Source organism: Pogona vitticeps, chromosome 3 (genome assembly GCF_051106095.1).
Source record: "Pogona vitticeps strain Pit_001003342236 chromosome 3, PviZW2.1, whole genome shotgun sequence".
NCBI classification, from domain to species: domain Eukaryota; kingdom Metazoa; phylum Chordata; class Lepidosauria; order Squamata; family Agamidae; genus Pogona; species Pogona vitticeps.
The window spans coordinates 13,105,839-13,132,773 of NC_135785.1; the positions used below are offsets into that span (position 1 = coordinate 13,105,839).

A 26,935-nucleotide genomic window follows, 5' to 3' on the forward strand; every position below is an offset into this window, starting at 1 on the left:
TGTACACATTCTTCTTACTAATTTTTATTGCATTTGAGATGCCACCTGTACTCATGATTAAAAAAAATAACAGTGGGAGAGGTTCACAGCTTTAAGACAGACAAGAGAAAACACAACAGATGAAGGAGGAAATGAGGGCATGAATAAGTAGAAATATATGTTGTTACCTTGTGGTGACAGTTGTGTTAGTCTGTTGCAGCAAAACTGGGAAGACATATTGTGATATTGTAAATTAACATGTTTTATTTGATATGGGTTTTGGTGGATTGTAGCTCTCATCTTCAGATGTGTTGATTATTTCAGGAGCACATGGGCTTACTTTGTCTTACCGTATTTCCTCAAAAATAAGACAGGTCTTAATATTAATTTTTGCTCCAAAAACACATTAAGACTTATTTTCAGGGGATGTTTACTTTTTTTTAATGTACAACCATCAATATATATTCAAATACAGTCATGTCTTCTTCTGGTTGCTGCGCCATGGTGGAGAGGGGGGTTTCACTTGACTGGGACTTATTTTTGGGGTAGGGCTTATATTACGAGCATTTTGAAAAATCATACTAGGGCTTATTTTCAGGTTAGGTCTTATTTTTAGGGAAACAGGGTAGTTATGATAAATTGTAAGGAATTGCAGGGGTCTGATCTAAAGGCTTCTTGGAAAATGTGAATTTTCATGAGGAAATTAAAGGAAATAAAGTAGGAGATTGCAGAGAGAGGCATTTTGGGTTGTGACAGTTAATGGAAGCGCCTTCAGGGTTATTGGTTTTTGTTTTTTAATTTTTTATAGCAGTTCCCAAAATTCTCCCATAAAATGACTGCTGTTAATTGTGGGATCATAACCCATTCTTGGAGGATATACTTAGCAAAATGTTCCAGATTCAATCAGTTTAAAGAAGAATCGGGTGGCAGATGTTAAGAAAACTCTTCCTGAGACTTAGGTTATTTACAAACCAGGGTAGAAAGTTCAGAGCACTCTACACACTTAGTGCTTTTAATATGTTTTTGATATTGCTTTTGTTTACCATTAGAGTGGTGTTTGTTTGATCCTTTTGAATATTTGTGTATTTATTGTTTTTAGCTTTACGTTTTGCATTTTAATGTTGTAAGTTACCTTGGGTCCTTTTTAAGGAGGCAGTTGGGTAAAATATTTTAATTAATTAATTAAATAACTACTGGGGTTTCTGTTTTCTTTGTGGGCATGTGGAACAGCTACAGAAATCATTTTTAAGGCTTCACAAATCTTGAGGGTTTTTTGAAACCTCTGATTTCAAGTAAGCCGCCCATAGACCTTTGGGTAGATTGGGCGTCATATAAGTTAAAGAAAGAAAGAAAGAAAGAAAGAAAGAAAGAAAGAAAGAATACTATTTTTCTTTATCTTTACCATGTCCAAGTCTAATAACTGATGCTATTAGTACTGCAGTTTGAAATTTGTTTCTGCATCCATATGTTGCTACAAAGAAGTCAAACAGAACAATCAAGTTACACAGTTCCTCAAAGGAGCGTGTGGAGTTTGTGAGGAGAAAGGAAGAAACAGAAGTCTTGCAGTGAGAAGCTGGTGCTGTGGTGCTCTTAGACATGCTAATTAAGGTTAGCAAATAATCACTTGGTAGCAGAGGAATGTAGCTTAAATTCAGTTTCACCATCAGTCTGCACAAGAAACATATGTGGATATCGCTGTCTTAGGGTCATTTCAGAAATGGGGGATTTCAACTGAAATCATTTAAACAGGACAGGGTAGCTCTATATATGTATGCCTGTATGTATGCATGTAAAATATTTTACTCTGGGTTCTTCTTACATTAAAAAGACTATTTCAAAGCTAAAAACAGTCAGTATACAAATATTTTAAAATAATTAAAGAAAGAATAGAATAACATAAAATCAGTACTAATAACACATTTAAAAGCAGCAAGGTGCAACAATCCTTTTTTAAAACCCTCATTTTGCTTCTTTTAAAACGGTTGCTCCTGTTTTGCCAGGATGGGCCATGCTTTCTATCCTTTTTTCCACTATTCCTTGTAATTATCAGTACTGAATAAGGAATAACTTATGGAGTTGTCTGATGACATAGGTCCCTGACACAGCTCTTCCATTCTCCTATTTTAGGCCTTCAAGAAGTAATACCTTTTTTCAGAACAGATATGTCTTGCATCTGATCGTGATGGTCAAGTTGTAGACCTCGCTCCCTGAAGATTGTCCGAAGGTAGCTTGCAAACTGTGCTGGCAGGAGATTCTGGAAGCTGTACCGTTTCCCCAAAAATAAGAGCTAACCTGAAAATAAGCCCTAGTATGATTTTTCAGGATGCTTGTAATATAAGCCCTACCCCCAAAATTAGCCCCAGTTAAATGAAACCCTGACCTCCACCCTTGTGCAGCAACCAGAAGAAGATAACATGACTGTATTTGAATAAATGTAGATTGTTATGCATGAAAAAAAAAATCCCCCGAAAATAAGCCCTAATGCTTTTTTGGAGCAAAAATTAATATAAGACCCTCTCTTATTTTCGGGGAAACACAGTAGTCTTAAAAAGCAGTGTTTACAAGCTTTGATCAGGTGTGAAGGAAGGACCTATTGATTTTATGATCTCTTCTGCATGACAGCTAGAATCTTATTCTGTAGCAAAACACTGATGTGTTTGTGAAAGCAGTTGTTCAAATGTCGTCCTGAATTAGAAGGCAATTCAGTTCAATAACATGAACACAAAAATTTTGTGCCGTTGCTTTAAAAAGTAGTACAAATTCAGTAACAAGAACAGCAAAAAATGCTTTGCTTTGGGCATGTTTGAGAAGTAGACATTATCTTTGTTTCCTTCTCCTACATTAGAAATTTAAAAACAATTGCAACCTGTTTCTCAGAACAATCTGCCCAGTATCCCAGCCAGCAGTGTTGTAGTTTCCATTTTAGTCTTTCTTCGTTCTTAAACTAAACTCCCGGTTGCTTAAAAAATAAAGGAAGGAAAAACAAAAACCTGTCATTTTCTTTCTTTAGAAAATTCCAAACTGGCTGTGTCATTGTTTGCTTTCTCTGTTCAGAGTGGCTTAAAGAGATGGAGTTGGCTGCCTCAAATCAGGTCACTAAAGTTTAGGGCTATAATCTCATGAGTTTCTTATGAGTACCCGTGCATTCACACACACAATCTTTGTGCCAAATACTGCAATTTGCCCTGTGTACAGATCTCCAGATAAGTCTATTTCTTGTCTTGAATAATTTCATTTCTTTTGTAATTTAATTTTAAAAAAATATTTATTTTATTTCAACCTCTCAAGCCATTTGTGTGTATTTTCTGGTAAAGATTGTTGAGACAGAAGAGTTTAAATAATAGGAATGGGAAGGTCATTGTTTGGAGTGCCCTGGTTCCATATTGTTGTGTGGCAAAGTCCTTTAAAAAGTCTCTCTGTATGTTTTAAGTTCTGGTCATTTTAATGCTGCATGAAGCTTTTTTATATGATTTTTCATTGCCTTTTAAATTTTTTAAAATCTTAGGTTCTTTTACTAATCTGTAGATTCTTGAGAATAGGGATCTGGGAATTTGTCTGCTCACCACATGCCTATCTGAGGTTGCATTATTTCGGTGGTCATGGCTGCTTCCAGTAACAGTGTGGCCATATTTCTTTTCCCCCATCCCCAGTCCCATTGTTCGCAGGGCCCCTCCTCTGCTTTACAATTGTGAGGAAGGACAATGATTACATTGATGGAATTGCTCGTCCCTGACTCTGCCTACTGTTGGCCACAGTGCTTCTTAGCCGGAATCAGGGATTTGCAACCTCTGCAGGTCAGGGGAGAGGTGCTTTTCTACTCCCAAGATCAGGTTGGATAGAAATGATAGATGGTTCATTAAATCAAATTAATTTAACTCACGATTTATATCAAAAATTGATTTTTAAATTTTATATCATTAAAAAATCCAATTTATATATATCATGGCTTTAAATCATGAGTTAAATTAATTTGATTTAAATTAAATCCACCCTGCCTAGGACCTCCCTCCCTAAGAGATCCACAGGTGTGTATCAAAACACCTGCACACCACAAAGTGAAGTGCAAAATGGCAGGCGTGGAAGGGTTGTGGGGGAACGGAAGGGGCATAGATTGTGTCCTGTTTAAAGGGTGAAGTGATACACACTGGAAGGTTTCTAGGAGATGAAATGCACATCTCCCCACCCAGAAGCAAAAGTGGTCAGGAGCAACCGTGAGCTGCAGAAACAGATGGACGACAGTCGTGTGTCTCTAGGGTTGCACTTGGCATACCCACTGCTTCAAATGTCCAGTGTCACTTTGCTTTTTGTCAAATTGTTTACCTCTGCTGGTAGTATTTTTTAAGTTCTAAGATTTGTGAAAGCTCTGGCTGCCGTTGTGGTTTTTACTGTATTTTATCTTCTGTTGCTGACAGTGATGCTGTATTTTCATTTATGTGTTGTACTATTTTACCTTCTGCATAGCAGTTTTAAGGATAGTCAGGTTTTGTGGACCTGTAATTCTGGTCAGCATGAATTACCTTCTTTGAATTACCTTCTTTGAGGTGCTGGCTGCCAAGAAAAATGTTGGGATAACCCTAGTCTGTCTGCTTATATGTTTTTCTGTCTGTGCACAGACTTACCTGCACACTCACCCTGTGTCTCTGTTTTCTCTCTGTGGCTCCACTTCCTTTTCTCTCAACCCTCCCCATAAAAGGGAAGGTAACAGTTTCTCTGTTCCTCCGAATGAGGGGCAGGGGAACCAACAAAAAGGACTCTGTCCACTCAAAGGGTTTTATTTCGAACCTTCAACTTGTTGACAGTTATTTGAAGGGGAAAAGGCCACTGATGGCTAAGGACCTTTTTGTCCTATTGCGGGGTGGGAAGAATGCAATCCGTTGTCCACAAACAGCCTACCTCCAAAGATACAATCCTCCCCCCCCCCCAAATTTTTAGAGGCACTCTCATGGTTTCTGGCCATGTTTTGAACTTCCAGTACCCTATGTCCTTCCCCACATCCCCATAAAATGTATAAATGTTGGCAGTAGAGGCATGAGGGGCTTTTAAAAAGAAGAAAATATTTTGGAGCCGGGCAGGGATTGGGGTCATCTAGCTACAGTGCAAAATGGGCTTGAACAGTTCTTGGATCTCTGGGTTTTGTCCACCCCTTTCCAGAGGGAGCTTGATTTTGGCCTGGCCTTCTCTCTTCCTTCTTCCAGCCATTTTTCAGAATGATGGAAGTTAATAATATATCTCTCAAACTGTCTTTGTAAATCCAGGTGCTGCTTTAGGGATCCTTGCCCAGAGGGTTTTAAATGTATTAAATCTATTAAAATGAAAGAGAGGACTATGGTTGTCATATATGGAGAACAAAAATGGTGCCACAGGCACTGTGTAATGACTTGTAAAAATTGGGTTTGGTAGAGGAACCCAAAATATGAATATTTTCAGAAATCCTGTCAGTATTTTCTGGATGAAACACACCTTGTTTGAAACGGCCTGATATACCTTTGATACTGTTTATATTGAACCTATTCATGCATTGTTGTATTATACTAACAACACTCAGTTGTTATACAGTATACAGTATATACTGATTATATGCCTCTTGGTATTTTTCAATAAGAATGGCATCCACAATTGTCTGCTTGTAGTGTTACTCCCTGTTTTAAATATATGCAGTGCATATATTTCTAATCCACCCTTTCAGAGTTGAAACCTGCTAGTGAAACTCTGCTTTTGACCAGTACTGCTCAACATAAAGGTACAACATGCCCCACTTTCTGCAGATTGAATAGTGAGTAGGTCTCCTTCCGTAGATAATATTTAAGACAACATACAGTTGTATTTTAATTTATTGGACAAGACTTTGGCTGTTGTACAAACAATTGAGTTCCAGTTGCTATCCAATGAATGATAGTGGTGAACGGACTGGCTGTCAGAAATCCAAGGATTTGTATGCATGTTTAGATGGGAATAAGCCCTGTTGCCCTTGATTTGAAAAGAACTGAACAGACTGGTTTATACTAGCAGAAAGGAAACATAAGAAAAGTCCTGTGAGTACAAACATCCTGGTGTTGGGAATGAAAATTAATAGAGCAAAGAAGCAGGTGGCAGCAAGAGAACTGGGTTGGTTTGAATTGAGACTTTAAAATTATACTGAGTGCCAGGATATTAGAGGAAATGGTATTAACAAAGTAGCACAGACTTTCTTCTGCTCCTTGTTAATCCAGCAGTGCTTTTGAAATGAGACTGAATATGATTCACCCCATTTATAAAAGATAGAATGTGCCTTCATTTCTGACATCTCTTTGCCTTTCAAACAAGCAATGTGTGTCTAAATAATGACACCGGCACAAGGATTACGTTATTATTTTTTTAAAAATATATTTTTTAAAAAAATCACTTTTTGAAGCAGTGGATTTCGCTTTAATGTATTTTCAGAAAAATATTTTAAAAGGAAATTGGCTCAGTTCAATATACAAAGGAAACAGTATGTTCAGTGGTTTAGCCTGATGCAGTGTCATTGGTAATTTTGGCTGGCTGTTATGCATTTGGACATACACAGATCACCCAACTCAGTTCTGCATACGGGGGCAGAATATTGTGAAACCTGCTTGCATCATTTCCTCATATGCACAGTATTTTTACAGCAGTACAACAGTCTGGCTGGTGTTGTACTGGTACAGCGTTTTCCACTAGGGATCGGTCACCATTTGGCTAATGGTGTATCTTTTTTTTTCAGCATCAAGACAGGCAGGACCAGCAATAGAGTTGAGTTATCAATTCATAAGGCACATGGTTCTGCCACATCTATATCCTGGTTCTTTGGACGGCAAACAAAATTATCGTGTGAGACAATTTAAATCAAATATATATAAGCTGTGATTTAAATTATTACTGAGAACAACTTGACTTAGTCGGGAAATACTCCCGCGCCCCAAAAAAGTATTATTCTTTGCCCTAACTTTTATCGCATGCAACTCTGAAATATAACTGTTTTTATAGGTTTTATAAACCATTGAACTATTTAAAAAACATTTCAATCGCTTTTTTTTGTAATATCACAAGATCATTATTTTATTTAGCCAAGCTCGTTAAACCAGGCATTTGTGAAGAATCAACTCAGAAGTCTTTATCTACTTTTTCCTGTCTGTCCATAATTTGGAGGAGAAGAAGAAAAAGCTTCCCTATCTTCTAAGACCTCAAACAATTTCTCAGGGTAGAATGAACTAGTCCAAAGAAGGAAGTAGGACAAGCAAGTTGTAAACTGAGCATTTTTAGAAGTAGAAGAATTACCATGAATAATCTTATACAGAACCTTATGGAACCCCTTAAAATTGGGTTCAGTTCAAGAATGGTTGGACCCTATTTACAAAACGTTATTTTCAAAACAAACAAACAAACAAAAAACATCAGTACACTGTCACTTAATATAGACATTATTTATAATCTGTATTCCGTAGTGAGACCACTAAGCTATAGCATTGTTGTTGTTGTTTAGTCTTGTCCAGCTCTTCGTGACCCCGTGGACCAGAGCACGCCAGGCCCTCCTATCTTCCACTGCCTCCCGGAGTTGGGTCAAAGTCATGTTGGTAGTTTCGATGACACTGTCCAGCCATCTCATCCTCTGTCATCCCCTTCTCCTCTTGCCTTCACACTTTCCTAACATCAGGGTCTTTTCCAGGGTGTCTTCTCTTCTCATGAGATGGCCAAAGTACTGGAGCCTCAGCTTCAAGATCTGTCCTTCCAGTGAGCACTCAGGGTTGATTTCCTTCAAAATGGATAGGTTTGTTCTTGCAGTCCAGGGGACTCTCAAGAGCACTGGTTCTTAACCTTGGGTTACTCAGGAGTTTTGGACTGCAACTCCCAGAAGCCTTCACCACCAACTGTCCGTTTACTAGGTCGAGAATACACTGGTGCCTCACACAACGATGTTAATTGGTTCCAAAAAAATCAACGTTGTGTGAAACATCGTTCTGTGAAACACCATTTCCCATAGGAATGAATTGAAAACTGGTTAATCCGTTCCAATTGGAACGGATTGCCATCGTTCAGTGAAAATCCCCATAGGAAACATCGTTGAGTGAAACAATGTTTCCTATATTGGAATGTATTGAAGCCGACTCAATACATTTCAATGCCTTTGCGAAGTCCTTTTTCGCTCCTGTAAAAGTGTCTTACAATGTTTGGACACTGTTTTAAATGATTGCAATGGTTAGTCCACCCCCTGAAACCTATGCAAACTTAATTTGATGTTGTTCAGAGTCGTCCTTAATTTTTAGTGATTTTTTGAATTTTCTCTCATTGGAATGTATTGAACTTTCCGTCCAATGCATTCCATTGAGAGAAAATTTAAAAAATCACCAAAAATTAAGGACGACTCAGAACAACACCAAATTAAGTTTGCATAGTGTTCAGGAGGTGGGCTAACGACTGCAAGCATTTAAAACCTGTTCCAAACATTGTAAGACCCTTAAAAATGAGCGAAAACGGAAGAGCTTCAAAAGCACTGAAGCCGGCTTCAGTGCTTTTGAAGTCTTTTCCGATGTCCCTTTTTGCTCATTTTTATGCAAACTTAATTTGGTGTTGTTCTGAGTCGTCCTTAATTTTTGGTGATTTTTTTGTTTTCCCTATTTAAATGAATTGAACTGTCCATTCAATTGATTTAAATGGGGAAAATAAAAAAATCATCAAAAATTAATGATGGTTTGGACATGTTTCACAAGGTGCACTATGGAATCCAAGCATTTAAAACAGGTTTCAAACATTTTAAGACACTTTTAAATGAGCAAAAAGGGACATCGTTAAGTGAAATTCCCCCATAGAGAACATCGTTAAACGATGGGGGAAATTCCTCAAAAAAACCCATCGCTGTGTGAATTCATCGTTGTATGAAGCAATCGTTGTGCGAGGCACCACTGTACTCAGAGGTGGTTACTATTCTCTTCTTCTGGGGATGAAGCTTGCCCAAGGCCACACAGGCTGCCTCTACTCACAGGAGACACGGTGGGGAGTTGTCTCTGGGCCTGAAGTCAGATACCTAAACCACTGAGCTATCCAGCCAGCAAAAATACTGTACTGCACACATAAGGGAAACTGCAGAAGCAGCTGCAGTTAACTAGCATAGTCTTGTCAATTGGCTGGTCACACAGCCTGCACAGAACTGGATCTCATCACATAGTCTGTCCTTGTGCATGTCCTAATTAAAACCGAATGCTGGTCTAGCAATTTTGATACCAGTGATATATATTATTTCCTGCTTTATTTTTTTTTAAAGGGGGCAGTGCGAAGTGATGCAAAATGTTTTAATTTTTTTATGTTAGGGTTGCAAGCCTGAATCAAAATCAGTTTCTTATTTGCTTGCTTAAAGGCAGACGTGGGATTTGTGCAATTTATAGTTAAAGTGTGTCCCACACAACTGTTCTTATGGGATGCAAGGTGTTTTTTGTTTGTTTTCCTTTTGTTGACTGTAGATGCTCACCGCATTTCCCCCTCCAAAAAATTTAAGTGAAATAATGTTCCGAGAAGCCTCCAGGAGTGGTGATTCACCACTGCCCCCATTTTTTCAATTTTCAAGCCAGTTTTTCTCTTATTTCTGCCAAACTGGAGGTAGGTGTCAAGTTACATCTGCTTTATTTTCCAGCTTTCAAGTTTTATTTAATTTCCCTTTTTGTTTCTTGGGCTTAGTATACCCATGGTGCATCAGGCCCATAGGAATGTGGCCCTTGGAAATTATCCTTTTCTGACCTGGGGCTTGGTTGATTGATAGGGGGTAATATTTTATGGCTTAGCCCAGGCTGTTATTGTTGATGCAGCAACTTAAAGGTTTTGCTTCTTCATTTTTGGAAATTATTTGGGGCTTCGATTGTTCCTCTAATAGGGAATGAGAAGGACAGTAGTAGCTCCACCACCTGCAGAAGTGCCGCTGAAGGAGATTCTGTGGATGGTAATAAAGCATCGCCTGAAGGTACATAATAACAGGACTTTGGCTGAATTTCCCTGCTTTGCTGACAGATACAAAAGGGGACTGCAAATCTTAAAATAATTAACTTGAGCCTGCCCAATAATGGCTAGCCCCTGGAAGGAAGGCTACCTTGTAGCTCAATGGACAATGCCTTTAATTTCAGGACAGAAAATGAATGTAAATGAAATCCAGTTAGGGGAGTCTGACTTTACTCCTGACTCTGGGTTCTTAAATTGTACCTTGCCTTATTCTTCATTTTCTACAGTGAGAGGTGGAAATTTTACAAAATGTAGTAAACAGTTTGAGGTGGAGTCACCAACTAACAGCTCTTTTATCAACTGGCAGCCCCAATGTATTTATTTACCTAATTTATTGACATAGCTTTTCTTACCCAACAGTCAAGGCACTTAAAAAGTGTTAAAGGCTGTAAAAATGGAGACCGCAGCACATTCTCCACTCAAAGAAAGGGAGGTTTATTAAGAGTATTGAGTGGTAGGTAGGTATGTATGTATGTCTGGTGATAGCAAGACATTTGACCCTTTGTCTGATTTCAGAAGTCTTCTACCTTTGAAATAACTTTCTCAAAATGTTTTTAAAAATTCTGGCTGAAAGGAGAGAGAGAGAGAGAGAGAGAGAGAGAGAGAGAGAGAAGGGTGCTGCAAAAAGAAAAACAGAGAAATGTTGTGTTCTTTCCTATTTTTGTCCACCACTGCTATATCATCCCTGCTGGACTACCAGCAAGGGGATGTGGATCGTAACAGAAAGGAACATTCCCTATGGTAAACCCAACAGCCTTGAAGAAATAATAAAGGATGAAGTGATTCGGATGAACCGTGATGGATGTGTATGTCTCCATTCCAAGAAGTGCCCTAGTGGATCAGACCAGAGGCCTGAGCAGTAAAACATTCTGTACTGTACATACTTTCAGAGTAGCCAATCAGATGACTAGGGGAGCCCACCAGCAGGATCTGTGTGCAGCTTCGGGATCTGCATGCGCGTGGCTGCCCTTGTAAGTGCTGCAGAGAAACATGCTCTCTCCTGACATATATCCATCATGATTAGTAGCCACTGGCAACCTTATTGTCCCAAACGGCTTAGGCCCTGGATACCTGAAGGACCGCCTCCTTCCATATGAACCTACCCGGCAGTTAAAATCTAACAAGGGGGTCCTTTTGAAAGAGCAGTCCCTCAAGGAGATAAGAGGGAGGGCTTGTAGAGAAAGGGCCTTTTTGGCAGCTGCCCCCAGACTATGGAATGCTTTCCCGACTGGGTGATGGCAGCAGTCCTAGGCAAAGTTTTAAGCTTTGCAGTGCATCAAATATTTTTTAAAAGTATCTCTTTAAAAAAGAAGCTTGCCATCAGTAGTCTTGCTCAACCTTACAAAAGCACCTTGCAAAGCTCATTTGTTCCATACCCATGAAAGATGTGAAAGCTCAATTGTGACAGTTTGGAGGAGTCGATCAATAACATCTAGCAGGAGGCAATATTTAAGAAATGAGGAGGAAGTGATGGGGGGTGGAATGTCAGTCTAATTCAAATTGATACCTGATAAATACACCCTGATAAAAGACATAAAGCATTTAAAATGTATGAACTACCTATTCATTATACAAATATCCTTCCTTAATGACTTTTAGATGGATGATTTTTTTTTACCCACCTTCACTTCTCCTTTGAATTACACAGTTTATTGAAATGTGGGGGAGGTTCATTGGAAGTTATTCTTCTGCGTAAATTGTACAAACTTGGCATAATTTGTTGCATTTCTGCAGATAAATGATAAAAAGTATTGATTTTGGCATTGATATAAATTGCTGTTAACATATTTGGCTAATGGTGGTAAAATGCATTGGAAATCTGGCTGTAGGGTTGGAAATTTGGCCATAGTGATGGATTCTAGGAGTCTGGATTGACAAATGTCAGCTCCGCAATCATGACACCTCCTTGGGAAGCTCCGAAGTAGTTTTGCTCTTCTTTTCGGTGGAAACAGAAATTTTAGCACCACTGAACCACCACTGCCCGTTTGGACTTTGGTTGTACTTTGAGTAGCTCCTTTTGTAAACTTCTAGGAAAATTACTTTTGAGACATGTGATCAAATTCCTAGCAGTTGTAACATTCACATCTTTAAGGTCAATGTCAATGTCAGGAGGTTCCGAAGTCACAGGTACTGTAGTTGATTGTGTCAGCATTTCTGTTACAGTCCCATGTTGTGAATTAGATATTTATAATGTGGCTATAACATGTACCAAAAAGTGAAACTTGGCACCAAAGGTGGAAATCAAATGTAAGTGTGTATCTGGAGCAATTTGGCTTGCTGGGCTTGCACAGCTGCTTTGTCACTATCACCGGTTGACAGCCAAGGAGGCATAGGTCACTGGAAGTAAGGTAAAAGGTAAAGGTTCCCCTTGACAATTTTTGTCCAATCGTGTTCGACTCTAGGGGGTGGTGCTCATCCCCGTTTCCAAGCCATAGAGCCAGCGTTTTGTCCGAAGACAATCTTCCGTGGTCACATGGCCAGTGCGACTTAGACACGGAACGCTGTCACTGGAAGTAACTGGGATATAAATATCATAAGTGCAAAATTATCTGAAGCTTCTGGTGTATTGTTGTCTGAGTAGATTTTAGCATTTTAGATAACTTTCTCATTTGCTTTATATCAATTAATAGACCAGTTGCATTGGGCAAGAGTGCCTATCTCTATCTGGATTTTAAATAACATGGCCAAAAAGGTCTCTACAGTAAATATTTTCATTTTGAAAAAAAGCAAGTTCTCTCTTTGTCTTTTTCTCTGAGAATCCATACATAAAACACACACTGAACTGAAGCTTTTCTTTATATTTATCATGTGTGTTGCTGTTCCCTGGTCCCAAAATTGATACTCCCAAATAAGCATACTTATTAGTTACATCCATTAGCACACTTTGCACGTCGGTAGGTAATGTTTCTCAGATTATATACCCAGATGCAAAGGAAAATATTAAGTAAATGTTTTTGGAAACAAAAATCCTGAAAGGGAGACTCACATAAGGAGAGGGCCATGAGTGGAAGAAAATGCTGGTCGTGCCCCCCTTTTTAAGGATTTCTGGGATGCATTTCAGGAGAAGCGATGGCTGCAGAAACACTTTATGACTTTTTGTCTGTGAGTGTAGCACTTTGTGGCAGTATGCACCAGACATAAATGGAAGGAACCTGGTTTCTCAATATGCCCTTTCTTGATGATGATGATGATGATGATGATGATGATGATGATGATGATGATGATGATGATGATGATGATGATGATGATGATGGAAGAACTGGAGTTGCAGCCCTTTGCTTAGGTTTGCAGGAAACATCTGTGTACGGCTGTAGTGAAAGCTTGGAGGGACAGGGCAGTAGTAATATCTTGTAATAATGGGTTGGGAATTTCGGTTGAAACTAACTGCTGCCATTATTTAAAAGATCCTCTTGTTAGGAAGAAAGATATATTTATTTTGGAAATCCCTTGAAATAATCTGTATGTACAGATTAGGCCATTTGAGAAGCAGGAAGTTCAATATTGGGATTATTGTCATTTATTTCAGACTTCCTTCTATTCTTCATTCATTCTTCACGAGGTTCATTGTTTATCTTACACTGCCACCTTTCGTCCAGGAAATAAGAATATGGTCGTGTACATGCTTAGAGGTTTATTTTGCATTTCTTCCTTGATCATTTTGGAACAAAGAGTTTTGAATCAACTTCTACAAATTGTCATTATCCAAGGGTCAAGACAAATGGCCTTTAACCTTCTTTCCTTGCTATCACCAAAATAGCAAGGCAAGAAGGTTAAAGGTCATTTTAAAAAAATTGTAATCTATTATTTTTAGAGCAGAAGTGGAAAAAGTGTGCCCTTCCAGATGTGGGACTGTCTTGGCTATACTGTTTGGGGCTGATAGGTTTTGCTATCTAACAACATCTGCACGGTTCTACATTCCCCAACTGGATTCTAGAGTTATCTACTTGCTATTTGGAGCCAATGTAGTTTAGAGAGTACCCATTGTGGTGTAGGAGACAGAGTGAGAGACTAGGACTCAGGAGGCCTGGGTTCAAATCCTTGCTCAGCCAAGGAAACTCACTGGAGGTGTGGAACTGCTAACCCGTCCTTGAGAAATTTATTTCACTCTCTTAAAGTCCTATTAGGGTCACTGTAAGTCAGTTCTGACTTAATGGCACATAGCATCAATATAGAGGTCTCATTACAGAATTGTAGCTTTTAATTCTGTACTGTGAATTGTGTATTATAAAATCATGTATTCACATGGATCACTATTCTCTTGCGGAACCTTTTCAGCATTGTGGGAATGATGTCACCAACAGGGGCAAATCGCTGCTAATTAAGAGTTCCATTTTCAGTTGAGAGATGCACATGACTTTATATCAGTCACAGGAATTGCATGCACTTTCCTGGGAAGCATAGTCTTACTGCCCATTCTGTTTTATAGATGGTGCCTCCCAAAGACTTAGGCCTCCCAGGAAAAACCGGGGCAGCTTCCTTTTTTGTACTTTAGCAGGAAGTAGACCCAAGAGAGCCAGGCAGCCTGCAGAATAGGCCTCATTCCAGGTCAGTTAAATATAGCATGTGTCTGTGGATTGAAAGAACCAGAAATCTCTGTGGAGAATTCTTGGGGAATTCTGTGAGTCGGAGCCCAAAATAACAACAAAAGAAAAATAGTAGTGATCATAATTTCTGATTTTGGCCAGATTTTTTAGACAAAATTTTGTAAGTAGCTTCCAACAGTTGTTGCTGTTCCATAGTGCTATATTTATAATTATAGTGCTCTATAATTACAACATAATTATGCAAACAACAACTTCCCCCCTCTCCCCTAGTGAGCTGAGTGCTCATTTTACTGTCATTGGAAGGATGGAAGGCTGAATCAATCTCAACGCGAACCCTTTGGGATTGAACTCAGGTCGTGAGCAGAGGGCTGACTACAGTATTGCAGTTTACCCTCTGTGCCACATACAGTATATCTGTCTGAATCCCAGTTCTGGGATTGAAGTTTGCAAAGGCTTCTGTATAGATTATTTAGGTTTAACCTTTGTTTCTTACGTGTTCAGTCTATAACTGTACAGTTCTCAAACTGTGTTTGTGAGCAAACTTGCAATTGGTTGGAAGTTTTCTATTCTGGCAATGGATAGTTTGATTTGACAGTTTCTCTTCCAATCTCTCAGCAGCAGCTTTGGGAGCTTCTTTAAAAGAAGCAAAAATGTGATATTTTTATCACCAGCAGAAATGCACCACAAGGGAAATTTCAGGAGGAAGAGAAGGTCGCACAGGCTCCATGTTGCCAACCTATGCTCTAGCAGACTAGTAGTTCTTTTAAAACATCTGTTAATTCTCTTTTTTCATTGATTTAGGCTATCTCTACACAACAGGATATTTATTTATTTATTTATTTATTTATTCATTTATTTATTTATTTATTTATACATACATACATACATACATACATACATACATACATACATACATACATACATACATACATACATACATACATACATACATACATACATACATACACACATACCCCGTCTATCTGGACCACCGAATAGCTCAGTAAGAAACTTTTAATTCCTACAAGTTAAAAAAAACAGGGGATTTTTTTCACACTTCAAGACCTCTGTGATTTGTGTACAATGTCTTCTCTAGGATACTTTCCCAATGAAAAGCAGACACACAGAGCAAGCACAGAGGGATTGGCTAAAGATGATAGATGTGCACTATTAATCATGTGCTCCAATTTTTTAAATAAAAAATAGGCTTATGTGTTCAGGACAGTCCATACAATCTGTGCAGGTGCAGGGATCGTGAATTATTGCACAAAAATCAAAACATTGTGAAGGAAATGAGCAGTTATTTGCAGAACAACATCCTCACTTTACTGAAATTTCTCTCGTCCTTACTAGAAAGAACATTGCAGTTCTTCACTCTCCCCTGCAAGGATGAGCAAACATACATCCTTATGCTAAAGGAAACTTACACTTAGAGAGAATGAGAAAGTTTCTATGCACATAGATGTTCCTTTGCTAATTTCCAAATAGTGTATCAACCCCCCTGCAACTGTGAGCCTCCCAGATATGTTGAATTTTGTTGTTGTTTAGTCGTTAAGTCATGTCCGACTCGTCGTGACCTCATGGACCAGAGCATGCCAGGCCCTCCTGTTTTCCACTGCCTCCTGGAGTTTCGTCAAATTCATGTTAGTGGCTTTGATGACACTGTCTTACCATCTCATCATTTGTCATCCCCTTCTCCTCTTGCCTTCACTCTTTCCCAACATCATGGTCTTTTCCAGGGAGATTTTTCATGAGATGGCTAAAGTATTGGAGCCTCAGCTTCAGGATCTGTCCTTCCAGTGAGCACTTAGGGTTGAATTACACATTCCTTTATCCCCATTGCCCATGCTGTCATGCTGAGATGGGGATTGTGGTTGAAGACATCTGTAGGGTGGCTGTTGAGGAAAGGTGTTTTATATCATGGACCTCAAAAACAACCCTTGCAGTTATACCTTGTTTTATAATTGCATCTACTATAATGCTTTGTTCTAATTCACATGTTTGCTGTATAGACTGAGTGATTTAAGGGTTTTTTTAAAAAAATAGATGTCTAATCTACTGTGGTTTTTTTCATTTGTTTTTCTCTGCTTATTTTTTAGGGTTATATCCTTCGTTGTGACCTCATGGTTTAAGCGGGCATAAAGATGAGTATAAGCAGTGATGAGGTTAACTTCCTCGTATATAGATATTTGCAAGAGTCCGGTGAGTATTTCATTATTAATTCTCTAAGGAATTCATTTTCAGACTAATGTTTAAGTTTGAATTAATAATCAAATGTATATTTGTCCAGTGGAATTCGTACTCTCCTCATATACATAGTCATTTAAGATCTTTGTGGTTTCAAACGCATTTTTTGCCTCTCCCTGAAGTCCGCCATAGCTTTGAAAAGTTTACACTCGTTTTCATTTTAACTCTGAAGAGCAGAGATAATAAATTATGACAACTCCATTGTGAACAGTCTGTCCCAACCAGGAACTTTGTCTGCATTCATTCTGCTTGCTCAAATGTGGGCAGCTTCCATGGGCTAGGCAACTATCCTCAATTCCACTTTTGAAACAAGCCTCCTACTTGGTGCTAAAGAAAGTTCAAATTAGGTAAAAACAGAACCCTGGAGAATTCTAGGTTTGCAATGGACCTTTTCCAAGCCAATTTTTCAGGTTAGTGGTTGCAGACGCCCCATGATGCTCATGATCTCACTTTCCCCACTCTTATGCTATCAGTCTTTCTGTCTGTCTGAATGTTTGTCTATATTCCTTCCTTCCTTCCTTCCTTCCTTCCTTCCTACCTACCTACCTACCTACCTACCTACCTACCTACCTACCTACCTACCTACCTACCTACCTACCTACCTACCTACCTACCTACCTACCTACCTACCTAAAATCTTTCTGACTTGTTTTCTTATCTTCTGATTTTGTTGGTTCATAATTACTGGTCAGAAGACCATTTATTTTTATTTATTTATTTATTTATTTATTTATTTATTTATTTATTTATTTATTTATTTATTTATTTATTTATTTATTTATTTATTTATTTATTTATTTATTTATTTATTTAATATCCTGCCTATCTGGTTGGTTAAGACCACTCTAGACCAGCAGTCGTAAGATCGAATCCACGCGACGGAGTGAGCTCCCGTCGCTTTGTCCCAGCTCCCCGCCAACCTAGCAGTTCGAAAGCATGTAAATGTGAGTAGATAAATGGGTACCATCTCGGCGGGAAGATAAAACAGCGTTCCCTAGTCAGGCTGACCACGTGACAATGGAAACTGTCTTCAGACAAGCGCTGACTCTATGGCTTGCAAAACGGGATGAGCACCGCCCCCTAGAGTCGGACATGACTAAAAATGTTAAGGGGAACCTTTACCTTTAATTACTTTTTCAAATCAATGCTCATTTAGGACAGATTTTTATTGTTTAGGGCCAGAATCCTGTTGTTTATGGGATCTTGTAAGAGCAGTTACGTAAGTGAGAAAAGCTGTTTTCTGGCCTGCCAGTTTCCTGCTTGACCATTGTCTGGTTTCACAGTTGATCAAATGATTGGCTTTGTTGTGACAATACAAAATATGCCACAACTACCTCCATAAATACTTTTATGTGCAACCTGCAATTTAGGGGCTACAGGTGCCTCCCATTTTTAGAATCCCTGCCATTCTTCCTCCCCCCTGCCACCACAGTGACGATTACAAAAAGCTGTTTAACATAAGGTGCATAGTGAGTATCAGTGTTATATCATGGTCCCGGAAATACAGTCTGGGCTGTCTACAAAACAAGGCACATATCCCCCCCCCCATCTTGTTTTAAAGTGAAATTCCTGTTTTCACCAATAGTGTCACAAATTAGCTGGTGTGCTGGCTGGGGGATTGATGTTGGTAAGGTTCATAATTTCCAGTTCTGAAATTGCCCTCCTTGTCTTGGATGGTACAAAAAACAGTGAACAAGTCCTCAGAAACCATGGTAAACTGTCTATGAATAACTGGAGTTATAATCCTGTAGAAATGCTTAGTGTATAGTACATAGAGCGAGGAACCAGGGAGACCTGGGTTTGAATCTTTGCGTAGCCATAGAAACTGATGAGGGAGGTGGAACTGTTAAAACCACCCCTGAAATATCTCACTTACTTTGAAAGCCCTGTTAGGGTTGCTATTAATCAGTTCCGACTTGATGTTATGTAATATTAACATAGTGCTATAGAACAAGGGTGATGCTGAACAAGGGTGATGCCAAGTTGGAAGGAATGTTGAAGAAGTTTCACTTTCGCCACAGACTTTATAGTATCTAGGAAAGTATGAATAGACCAGATGCATGTATACTTAATATGAATAGATCGGATGATTGTATATTCTGTGTTCTCCTATCCTCAAAACCCGTTTCCCATCCCTTACACTTCCTTTTACCTTTTGTATTCCCTACCCTATTCCTAGTGGTTTAAAAAATAAAATATTATTTAAAAAAATGCTGTTATATTCTCTCTGACATATATTTCCTTATTTGACAGAAAAATTAACTATACTGGATAAATTATCAACATTTTCCATCCAACTGATATGTTTTTCTGAAAACGGCCTTGCCAGGAGCAGAAGTAGCTCAAAACATAAGTGGAGGCATTTGCAGTAGACTGAGCTCCACATATCTAATTGGAATGGTCCGATCATGCCTTTATGAATTCCTAGCAAACTGAGACCATTATTTTGAAATCATTTTGCAAAGAATGCTTTATACTATGAGCAGGAAGGCAAATCATAAATATAGTTTCTTGGATAATATTATCAGATATTCAAACCAGAAGCTTGTACTGGAGGCCAGTTTAATAAGCTAGCGCTTGCGACCTATACTCTGGTCCTGGACAAGAAGTCTAGTGTAGGTCCCTGTAGCAAACTTAAAACCTTTAGTCTGCCACCAAAATGGTTCATTTAGTTTATTTGTTTACCCAAGAGGAATTTTGGTACCCCCTAAATTCACAGAATGGCTCCAAGGCAAAACTTAACACAAGTTACAATTATGTGTGTATGGCAGTGAAGGCACCATCACAGTGAAGACCCTGTCTCCAGTCATCACCCATCTCTCTAAAAATAGTGGTATCTAGAAATCATTGTTTTGAGTAGACCATCAGTCCAATTTGAGAACAGATGTACTGTGAGACACTTAGAAAAGTTCTGCACCAGTAGAGAAGATGCCCCTTTCCCCCTCCAACAATGCAATTGTTTGCCTTTATTCCCAGGGATGTTCTTCCATAGGAAAGTACCCAGAGCCAAGAATAAGAATAATACATAATAATGTGCTGTCTAGTCGTAACTTATGGGGATCCTTTTCAGGGTTTTCCAGATAGAGCATACTCAGAAGTGGTTTCCCATTTCCTTCTTCCGGGGGCATCCTGGGATTGTGCAGCTTTTTGGCTCTCCTTGTAGGAGGCGCGGTAGGGGATCCAACTCCCAATCTCTAGCTCCACAGCCAGATACCTAAACCCCTGAGCCATCCAGACAGCTTATTATTATTCTTTAAGATTGGGGTTGGGCCCTTGGCTCTCTCTTATCGGCAGTAAGGTGCCCATTCTCCAAGTTCTCTTCCGGAATTATGAAATTCATCTTTTCCAGTTACAAAAATTTGCTAGAATAAGTAGGTATATTGTAGCACCTTAGGTGTGCCTGGAAACAGACTGGAGGCTTGCACTTCTGCTGTCTCCAGTTGCAACTTCAGCTTCCCCAGCTTGTTGTGGGGAAAGCCTGCATGATCAGAAATTCTACTCTGATGACTTTTGCATGCTAACCTCTTAGAGACTGCAATGCTGGTTGTAATTTCAGACTATCTTTGCTAGGTGACTCAGCGAAAACTAGAAGATGCATTCCTTCCCTCTCTTCCTCAACCCGTTAGACTAAAGCATGAATAAATCAAGATTCTGAAGGCCCCTTCCAAAGTCTATTTCTGAATGTAAGCTCTAAGAGAGCATTGTATTCAAGGAAAGAAATTGACAAGAGAAGCTTTTTTTTCCAAAAAGCTATCACCCTGCGTCTTCAACCATGAGAAAATGGGGTTGTAGGGAGGATTCCTCCATGATAAATCAGCAGCACCAACAGCTTTGAGCAGCAGCATAGCTTTGACTGTGCTCATTAGTGCTAGCAAGTGCAATGTCCAGGAGAAAGCTTAAACGCTCACATTACTGTCAGTGGTGGCATGACGCCAGTATGTAGCAGCTGAACTCAGTGGTGCGTAATCCTTACACTTACAAATGTTATTGTCCTGCTTACAATATCTATTTTCAGTCTTCTCTGTGTACCAAGGCCATTTCTTCTCATTGCAGTGAAGTGTACCTGCATGAGATAATTTACACCACATTCTCTTCTTTGCACTGCAGTCCTGCTACATCTTGCAAAAGTTGTAACCAATGATTCTTAACAGTTTTAATTCCACAGGCTCAAGTTTCCTTTTTAAAACATTGGCTTCTCACATCAGGGACAGCAGACAAAACTGTAGCCAGGTTTCACAGACTAATTTATTTATAGCAGCCCACTGCTGTGACCTATTGCAGTGCTTGAGAGTTGCTGCCACAGCTAATGTTGCCAGTGTGCCTGTTTCACTGACATCAGCTCTCTTACTTCAGATCTAGATAATATCCATGACGCTCGTGGCGCTCGAGTGTAACAGACTGGGGGATCCTGAAATTTTCAGACTTTTGGGGAGTAGATTTTTGTGTGGCAAATGCACCACATTGTGTAACATGCACGTTTTCTGGACTGCAAAGAAATACATTATTCTCATATCCACGTTTTGGACAGACTCAAATGAGAGAAATACCTTGAGGCTCATCTTCCAATCCCTGAACTTTCATTCAGTTTTAATTACCTGTTTATCTGTTTAAGATTGATACTGGAAGATACGGTTGAGAGCAGAGTTCACAATCCGTTCCTTCCTGGATTATGGTTTGTTGTCTTCAAAATGTGTTCCTTCAGGTATCTGTATATCCCTCCTCTGGCCACTTAAAATCATTTACAACTAGTATTTAAAAATAATAATGACTGCAAGATCAGTTGAAACCAGTATCTTTCACAAAAAAGCTTCAAAAATGCTTAACCAAAAAGCCAGATAGAAAAAATGAGGGGAGTGGGGAAGCAGGGTCTTGTGGAAATTAGGGAAAGAAAGTTACAACACTGATGTCCCAACATCAAGCAAGGTTTACAGTTTTAGAAAAACCACGGTGACAACTCCATTCCAATCTGCTGTTGTGTTTACTGATTGTAAAAGGGGCACAGGTGGTGAAACCTGCAGACGGGTTGCTCTCAAAAGGAGAGCGATGGAGCTTGGTGCTAAGACCTCTTCAGAAGGTCTCTCAGGCTTGCGTAGCTAGTGCTATGCCCATTCATAGCTAAGTATTTAGAGGCTGATTTCCAGGAGCAGAAGTGCTAATCCTGACCCAGTCAGTGGGACTTCCTAAAGGTCAAATGCACTGTAATTTAACAATATAGAAGTGTAATTTGCTAATACTCCTGTTTGAATTTCAAAGCAAAAGGACATTGTTTTAGAAGGCTATAAACTTCTCATATGTGCATGGTGTTCACTATAACAGCATTTCTTCCCCTTGTGAGCTTCTGATGAGAAGAGATCCAGGGACACTTTAACATTCACATCTGTATATCCATTTGGAGAGGTTGAGGTCACAAGCTCAGTTCTTCTGTTTCAGTCTTCTTTCTCACGGAGTGGTCAGTTTTGTACAATGGTGTACCCATTTGTGGTGCCTCTCCTCTCCACACTATGAAGGAAAGCTGGAGTCCCTGGGTCCTTTCAAGGAGAAAAGCAGGGTACTATATTTTTAATAAATACATGATAAATAGTGTCCATCTCCTCCCCCTTCCTCATAAAGCTAGCCTTGCCCAACATCAAAAAAGAGCTGGAAATTTAAAAAAAATTGCTTTCTCCCTGCCTCTGAAAGCGGCGCTTTGCCATGGGGGGGGCCTGCCCCCGCCGCCCCCTCTTCCCCACCCCAGTGCCGCTTTTCCTCCGATGATGCTGGGAAGACTAGTGGGGGACATCTGAAAGTGATGCTGGGGGCGAGGGCAGGCCCACCCCCCACGGCAAAGCACCACTTTCAGAGGTTTCCCCGGGAGGAGGGAGAAAGCACATTTTTTTTAATTTCCAGCTTTTTTTCGGTGCTGGGCAAGCCCGGGAAAGATTCTAAGACCCAGTGCCGATCAGCTATGAGCTGGGGAGGGGGGCAGGAGCGGAGAAGAGCACAACATGGCTGCTGCCTCCCTGCTGGGTCTGGGCTCCAATGGTGCTGGGAAGACTGGCGGGGAACCTATGAAAGTGGGACCTCTGAAAGCAGCGCTGGGGGGGGCAGGGGGACCATAGGAACATTTGTCTTGCAAGGCACCAAAACTCTAGCCGGACCCATTCATCTAGCGGGTTTTTCGTGGCGCGAGGCGTTCGTCTTGCGAGGCACCACTGTGTACAATTGTTTATAGTCTCTATCTGAAGTTCTAATTACCTATGAATGGAAAATATGATGGCTCAAGATGAACCTGTCCTTAACTTTTTTCAAGGCACAGAAACAAATAACACATTGCCATTCAATAATCCTAATTTCCCTGTTTGCAAATGATAATTATGCTGCTTTTGAAATGGAATACGGAAATAACCCAGGCTTTGCTTTGGTGTGTTCACTCAATTATAATTTTTCATTATAAAGTTAATTTTGCTCTGTGTTAGATGTTATTCTCCCTTATCCTGTATAGAGAAATGAAGGCAGGAAAATAAATTATAAGCAGTTGGAGCTTGATGTTTCACCGAAGGCTTTGGGTTGCTAGAGTTGACCGGTGTTGACGAAAGAAACAAGTATTGTTCCATCGGTGACAGTGAAGCCAGAAATAAATACAGCCTCCTGACTGCTAGCAGATCCCACCATTCAGTAAAAGCCAATAGTATGTTTATTCTAGAAACTCTGCTATTTAAGAATGCAGTTAGGGATTGCATACTTGAATACTTTCACATCAAACACCACCACCCCCTGCCCCAGTATGTTGAAAACCCAGCATCAAAGGGAGAAGAACTCAAGACATCTCACTGTCTTATCTCTTTCACAGGCATTAAATGTATTTGTTTAAAAAGCAAGTTCCATCTTTTTTGTGTTGGAGTGGGATGGGGCTGGGAGGTATTCATCCATTAAATGGAGAGATTTCAATATGCAGTCCCTCACCTGTATGGAGTCCCTCACCCACTTAAAAACAAAGAGTGAGGGGACACTAAGGAAGTTCTTATGTTCACTTTTGGGTTGTTTTGTAGCTTCCCAAACGAGAGCCTGTTAAACACAAAAGATGTGTTTAAACGAAAGCAGGGTGCATGAACATTCCGTGTTTTGGGAAGCATTTCCATCAATCTCATTCCTAACCTTTCCTTCATCCCCTCCATGTCAAAATGCCCGGGATATTCTTCAAGCAATAGCATTGCAAGGATTGCCATCAGCAGCCAATCAGAGTGTCTTGAGTGAGAGAAGGGATTTTGAATGCTCCCTCAAGGTTGGCTTGGCTTGGTTGGAAACCTGTGAGGAGTCATGCTGCTCTTTTGTTGTTTCATCACCGCAGTCACCAATTCGTGCAGTGGGCTAGGCATGTGTTCAGTGAAAAAACCTGTGAGCCAAGAGGGAAGGTGGTAGGAGTGGAACAATCTGCATTTTCTTGATTTAATTCTCTTTTATCCTTTTGCGGTTGTGCAAGAAAGAAGAGAGACAAAGATACAGTGGACCCTCGACCTATGGAATTAATCTGTATTGGAACGCTGTCTGTAGATCGAAAAGTCTGTAGGTCGAATATGCATTTCCCATAGAAATGCATTGAAAACCATTTAATCTGTAACCAGCCCAAGAAACCCCCACACACAAAAAATTGAAAATAAATGGAACTTGCCTTTCCATTGCATTCCAGGGGTCCCCTGCCACCGCCATCACCACTGCCTGAGGCCTCTGAGGGGTCCCCCTCCACTGCCAGAGGCCTCTCGGAGGTCCCTCGCTGCCACCATTGCTGCTGCTGGAGGCCTCTCGGAGGTCCCCTGCCTCCGCTGATGCAAACTTTCCCAGGGTGGACCGGGCCTACCAAGGGAGGGCTTCCCCTGGTAGGCCCGGTCCACCCTGGGAAAGCCAGCGGGTGACCTCCGGAGGCCTTCCCCACCACCATGGGAGGCCTCTGGGAGGTCCCCGCTGCCGCCAACCAAGAGGCCTCTTGGGGAAGGTCTCCCTTGCCACCGATCGAGCCTCTGAAGCACGATCGGCGGCGAAGGGCACCTCCGCAGGCTTTTTCCGCCACCATGGGAGGCCTCTCGATCGTGCTTCAGAGGCTCGATCGGTGACGAGGGGACCTCCAAGATTCCTCCCATGGTGGTGGAGAAGCCCTGGAAGGCATTCGGAGGCACGGCAGCCTACGGACTGGAAGGGGGAGGCGGGGAAAGCGCCAAATTTGAATTTGCCGCTTTCCCCGCCTCCCCCTTCTGGTCTGTAGGTCGATTCTCCAGTCAGTTGGAAATCTTGCGGCCAGAGAAGTCCGTACCTCAAAAAGTATGCACGTTGAGCCTTGCATACGTCAAGGGTCCACTGTAGGAGTGTTCTCTGTCTTTGTACTCTTTCCTTCTGTTACCATGCTGTCTTTTTCTTCTCCAGCATTCTTAAAATTATATCACTTTTTTATCCAGTACTTTTAAATTTTTTAAGAGCTCTTTTGGGTGAGTGCAAGAGAAATTGGGTGTGGGGAGAATTAAATAAAAGAACCTGAATGAATTGGTCCTTCTTATGTTTAGCGAAAGGACCAGTGCAGGAAAAGCACAGAAACCAAAGAAGTGCATGCACACAACACTGAAAGAACGTGGCTAAGAATAAACTATAGAGGAAGGACAAAAAGCTATTTGTGCCAAAGCATTTGAAAGCTTTTCAACAGAAAATGCAGACAAAATGAAACCTGAAACAAAGTAAACATGGTGCACATCTCTGCACCCAAGTGTCCAGGGAGATCAAATTAATTTAAAGCTAGAGTTTGTAGATACCTGAGAAAACAGTGGCTGTGTGTCTCAGCTTGCTTTTCCTTCTCTCTTCTGGTACTACACAGTACATGGTGCTGTGCCACTGTGCTCTGAATTGCAACCAGCCCCTCTCTACTTCTGTGACTGCCTCTTTTATTGGTGGAAGGATGTCATCGTAGAAAATACGCAGCAAAATAAAAGGACTGTTGCATTTGATAGTCTCCACACCACTTTCAGCATCAATAGAGAGAATTGTTGCCTGATATCCATGCCAAATAGAGAGAGTTGAGGTGCAAGGTGTAAATTTTTCAGAAATGTTGAAGCTGTGGGAGGAAAAACGGGGTTTGGAGGGGATGCAGTTTGGGGGAAGAATTGAAATATGTGCAGTATTTTTTTTCATAGCCAACATAAACTTATTTTATACCTGTAGCAACATAAAATGTTAGTGTACAGGTTATCATACTGTAAGTTAGCATATGAAATCATGCATTTTGGCACATTTATGACATTTAGAGATATAATGCCTTAATTTATATCTCTAAGCCCTTATGTACAAGCCAGAATTTTGGATATACTCTACTGCAGACTGTTCTTATGCTACTCTATTGATGATGGTAGCACCCACTAGATGCAGGAATATTTATTGCTGCCTATGTCTACAGTCCATATAGAAATTGTTATTCTATAGTTTTGTAAATTGTATTTCATATAAGTTTTCACACTATGAAGTTTCTGGCATTTTGTGCAAATAAAATCTTGGTTTATAAGCATTTATCTCATTTTGAAAGAGAAAATATTTTATTAGTGTGTTTTTCTAGATTCCTCAAAATTTCTAAATTTTCCACCAGAAAAATTGAAGAGTCATATGGGAGAAAAATCTGGTTCTCTGCCCTCTCCCCTTTCCCTCCATTTTTTTCCTTCATATTTTGAAAGAGATGGTAACGGGCATCTTCACATTTTTCCCAAGCTTATCGCATGGCATCTTCATAGCATATGGCATATATTATTGTCCTGTTTAACAATATCTGCAACACCTTCTTGAGAGTGCTTCCACCATTTTGAGGAATCCAACAACAGTGTTAGCTAGATCTGTCCAAAAACTGGATCTGGTGATGTTCCTTGGACGTATTAAGACCTTCTTACATAGGCATAATTTGATTTTAGTGAGTGAGCACTATCCTGAGACATTAGAAAACAAATTTGAATAAGATAAAGAATTTAGATTTCCTTTATATATATATATATATATAAAGGTAACTTTATTCTTTTGTTCTGTGTAGTTATGATTTTTTAAAATTAAGTTTTCAAGTGGTAATGTATATGTAATTTTTATCTCACTGTGTATTTCTCTTTTAAGTTACCTATTTATTCTCTTGTTGTTGCTGCTGTTGTTATTAATTACTGTATTATTATTATTATTATTATTATTATTAG

General features: G+C 40.0%; 1 protein-coding gene across 3 annotated transcripts in view; it reads left to right on the top strand.

Moving 5' to 3' along the window:
* The window catches only part of TBL1XR1 (TBL1X/Y related 1), a 194,604-nt gene that overhangs the window by 129,684 nt on the left and 37,985 nt on the right, over positions 1–26,935 (top strand). For all 3 annotated transcript variants that reach the window (XM_020799055.3, XM_072996221.2, XM_072996220.2), the window contains one exon: positions 16,604–16,706. In XM_020799055.3, coding sequence (XP_020654714.1) covers positions 16,649–16,706 — 58 coding nt within the window. In that variant the 5' untranslated portion in view covers positions 16,604–16,648. The remainder of the gene's footprint in view (positions 1–16,603; positions 16,707–26,935) is intronic.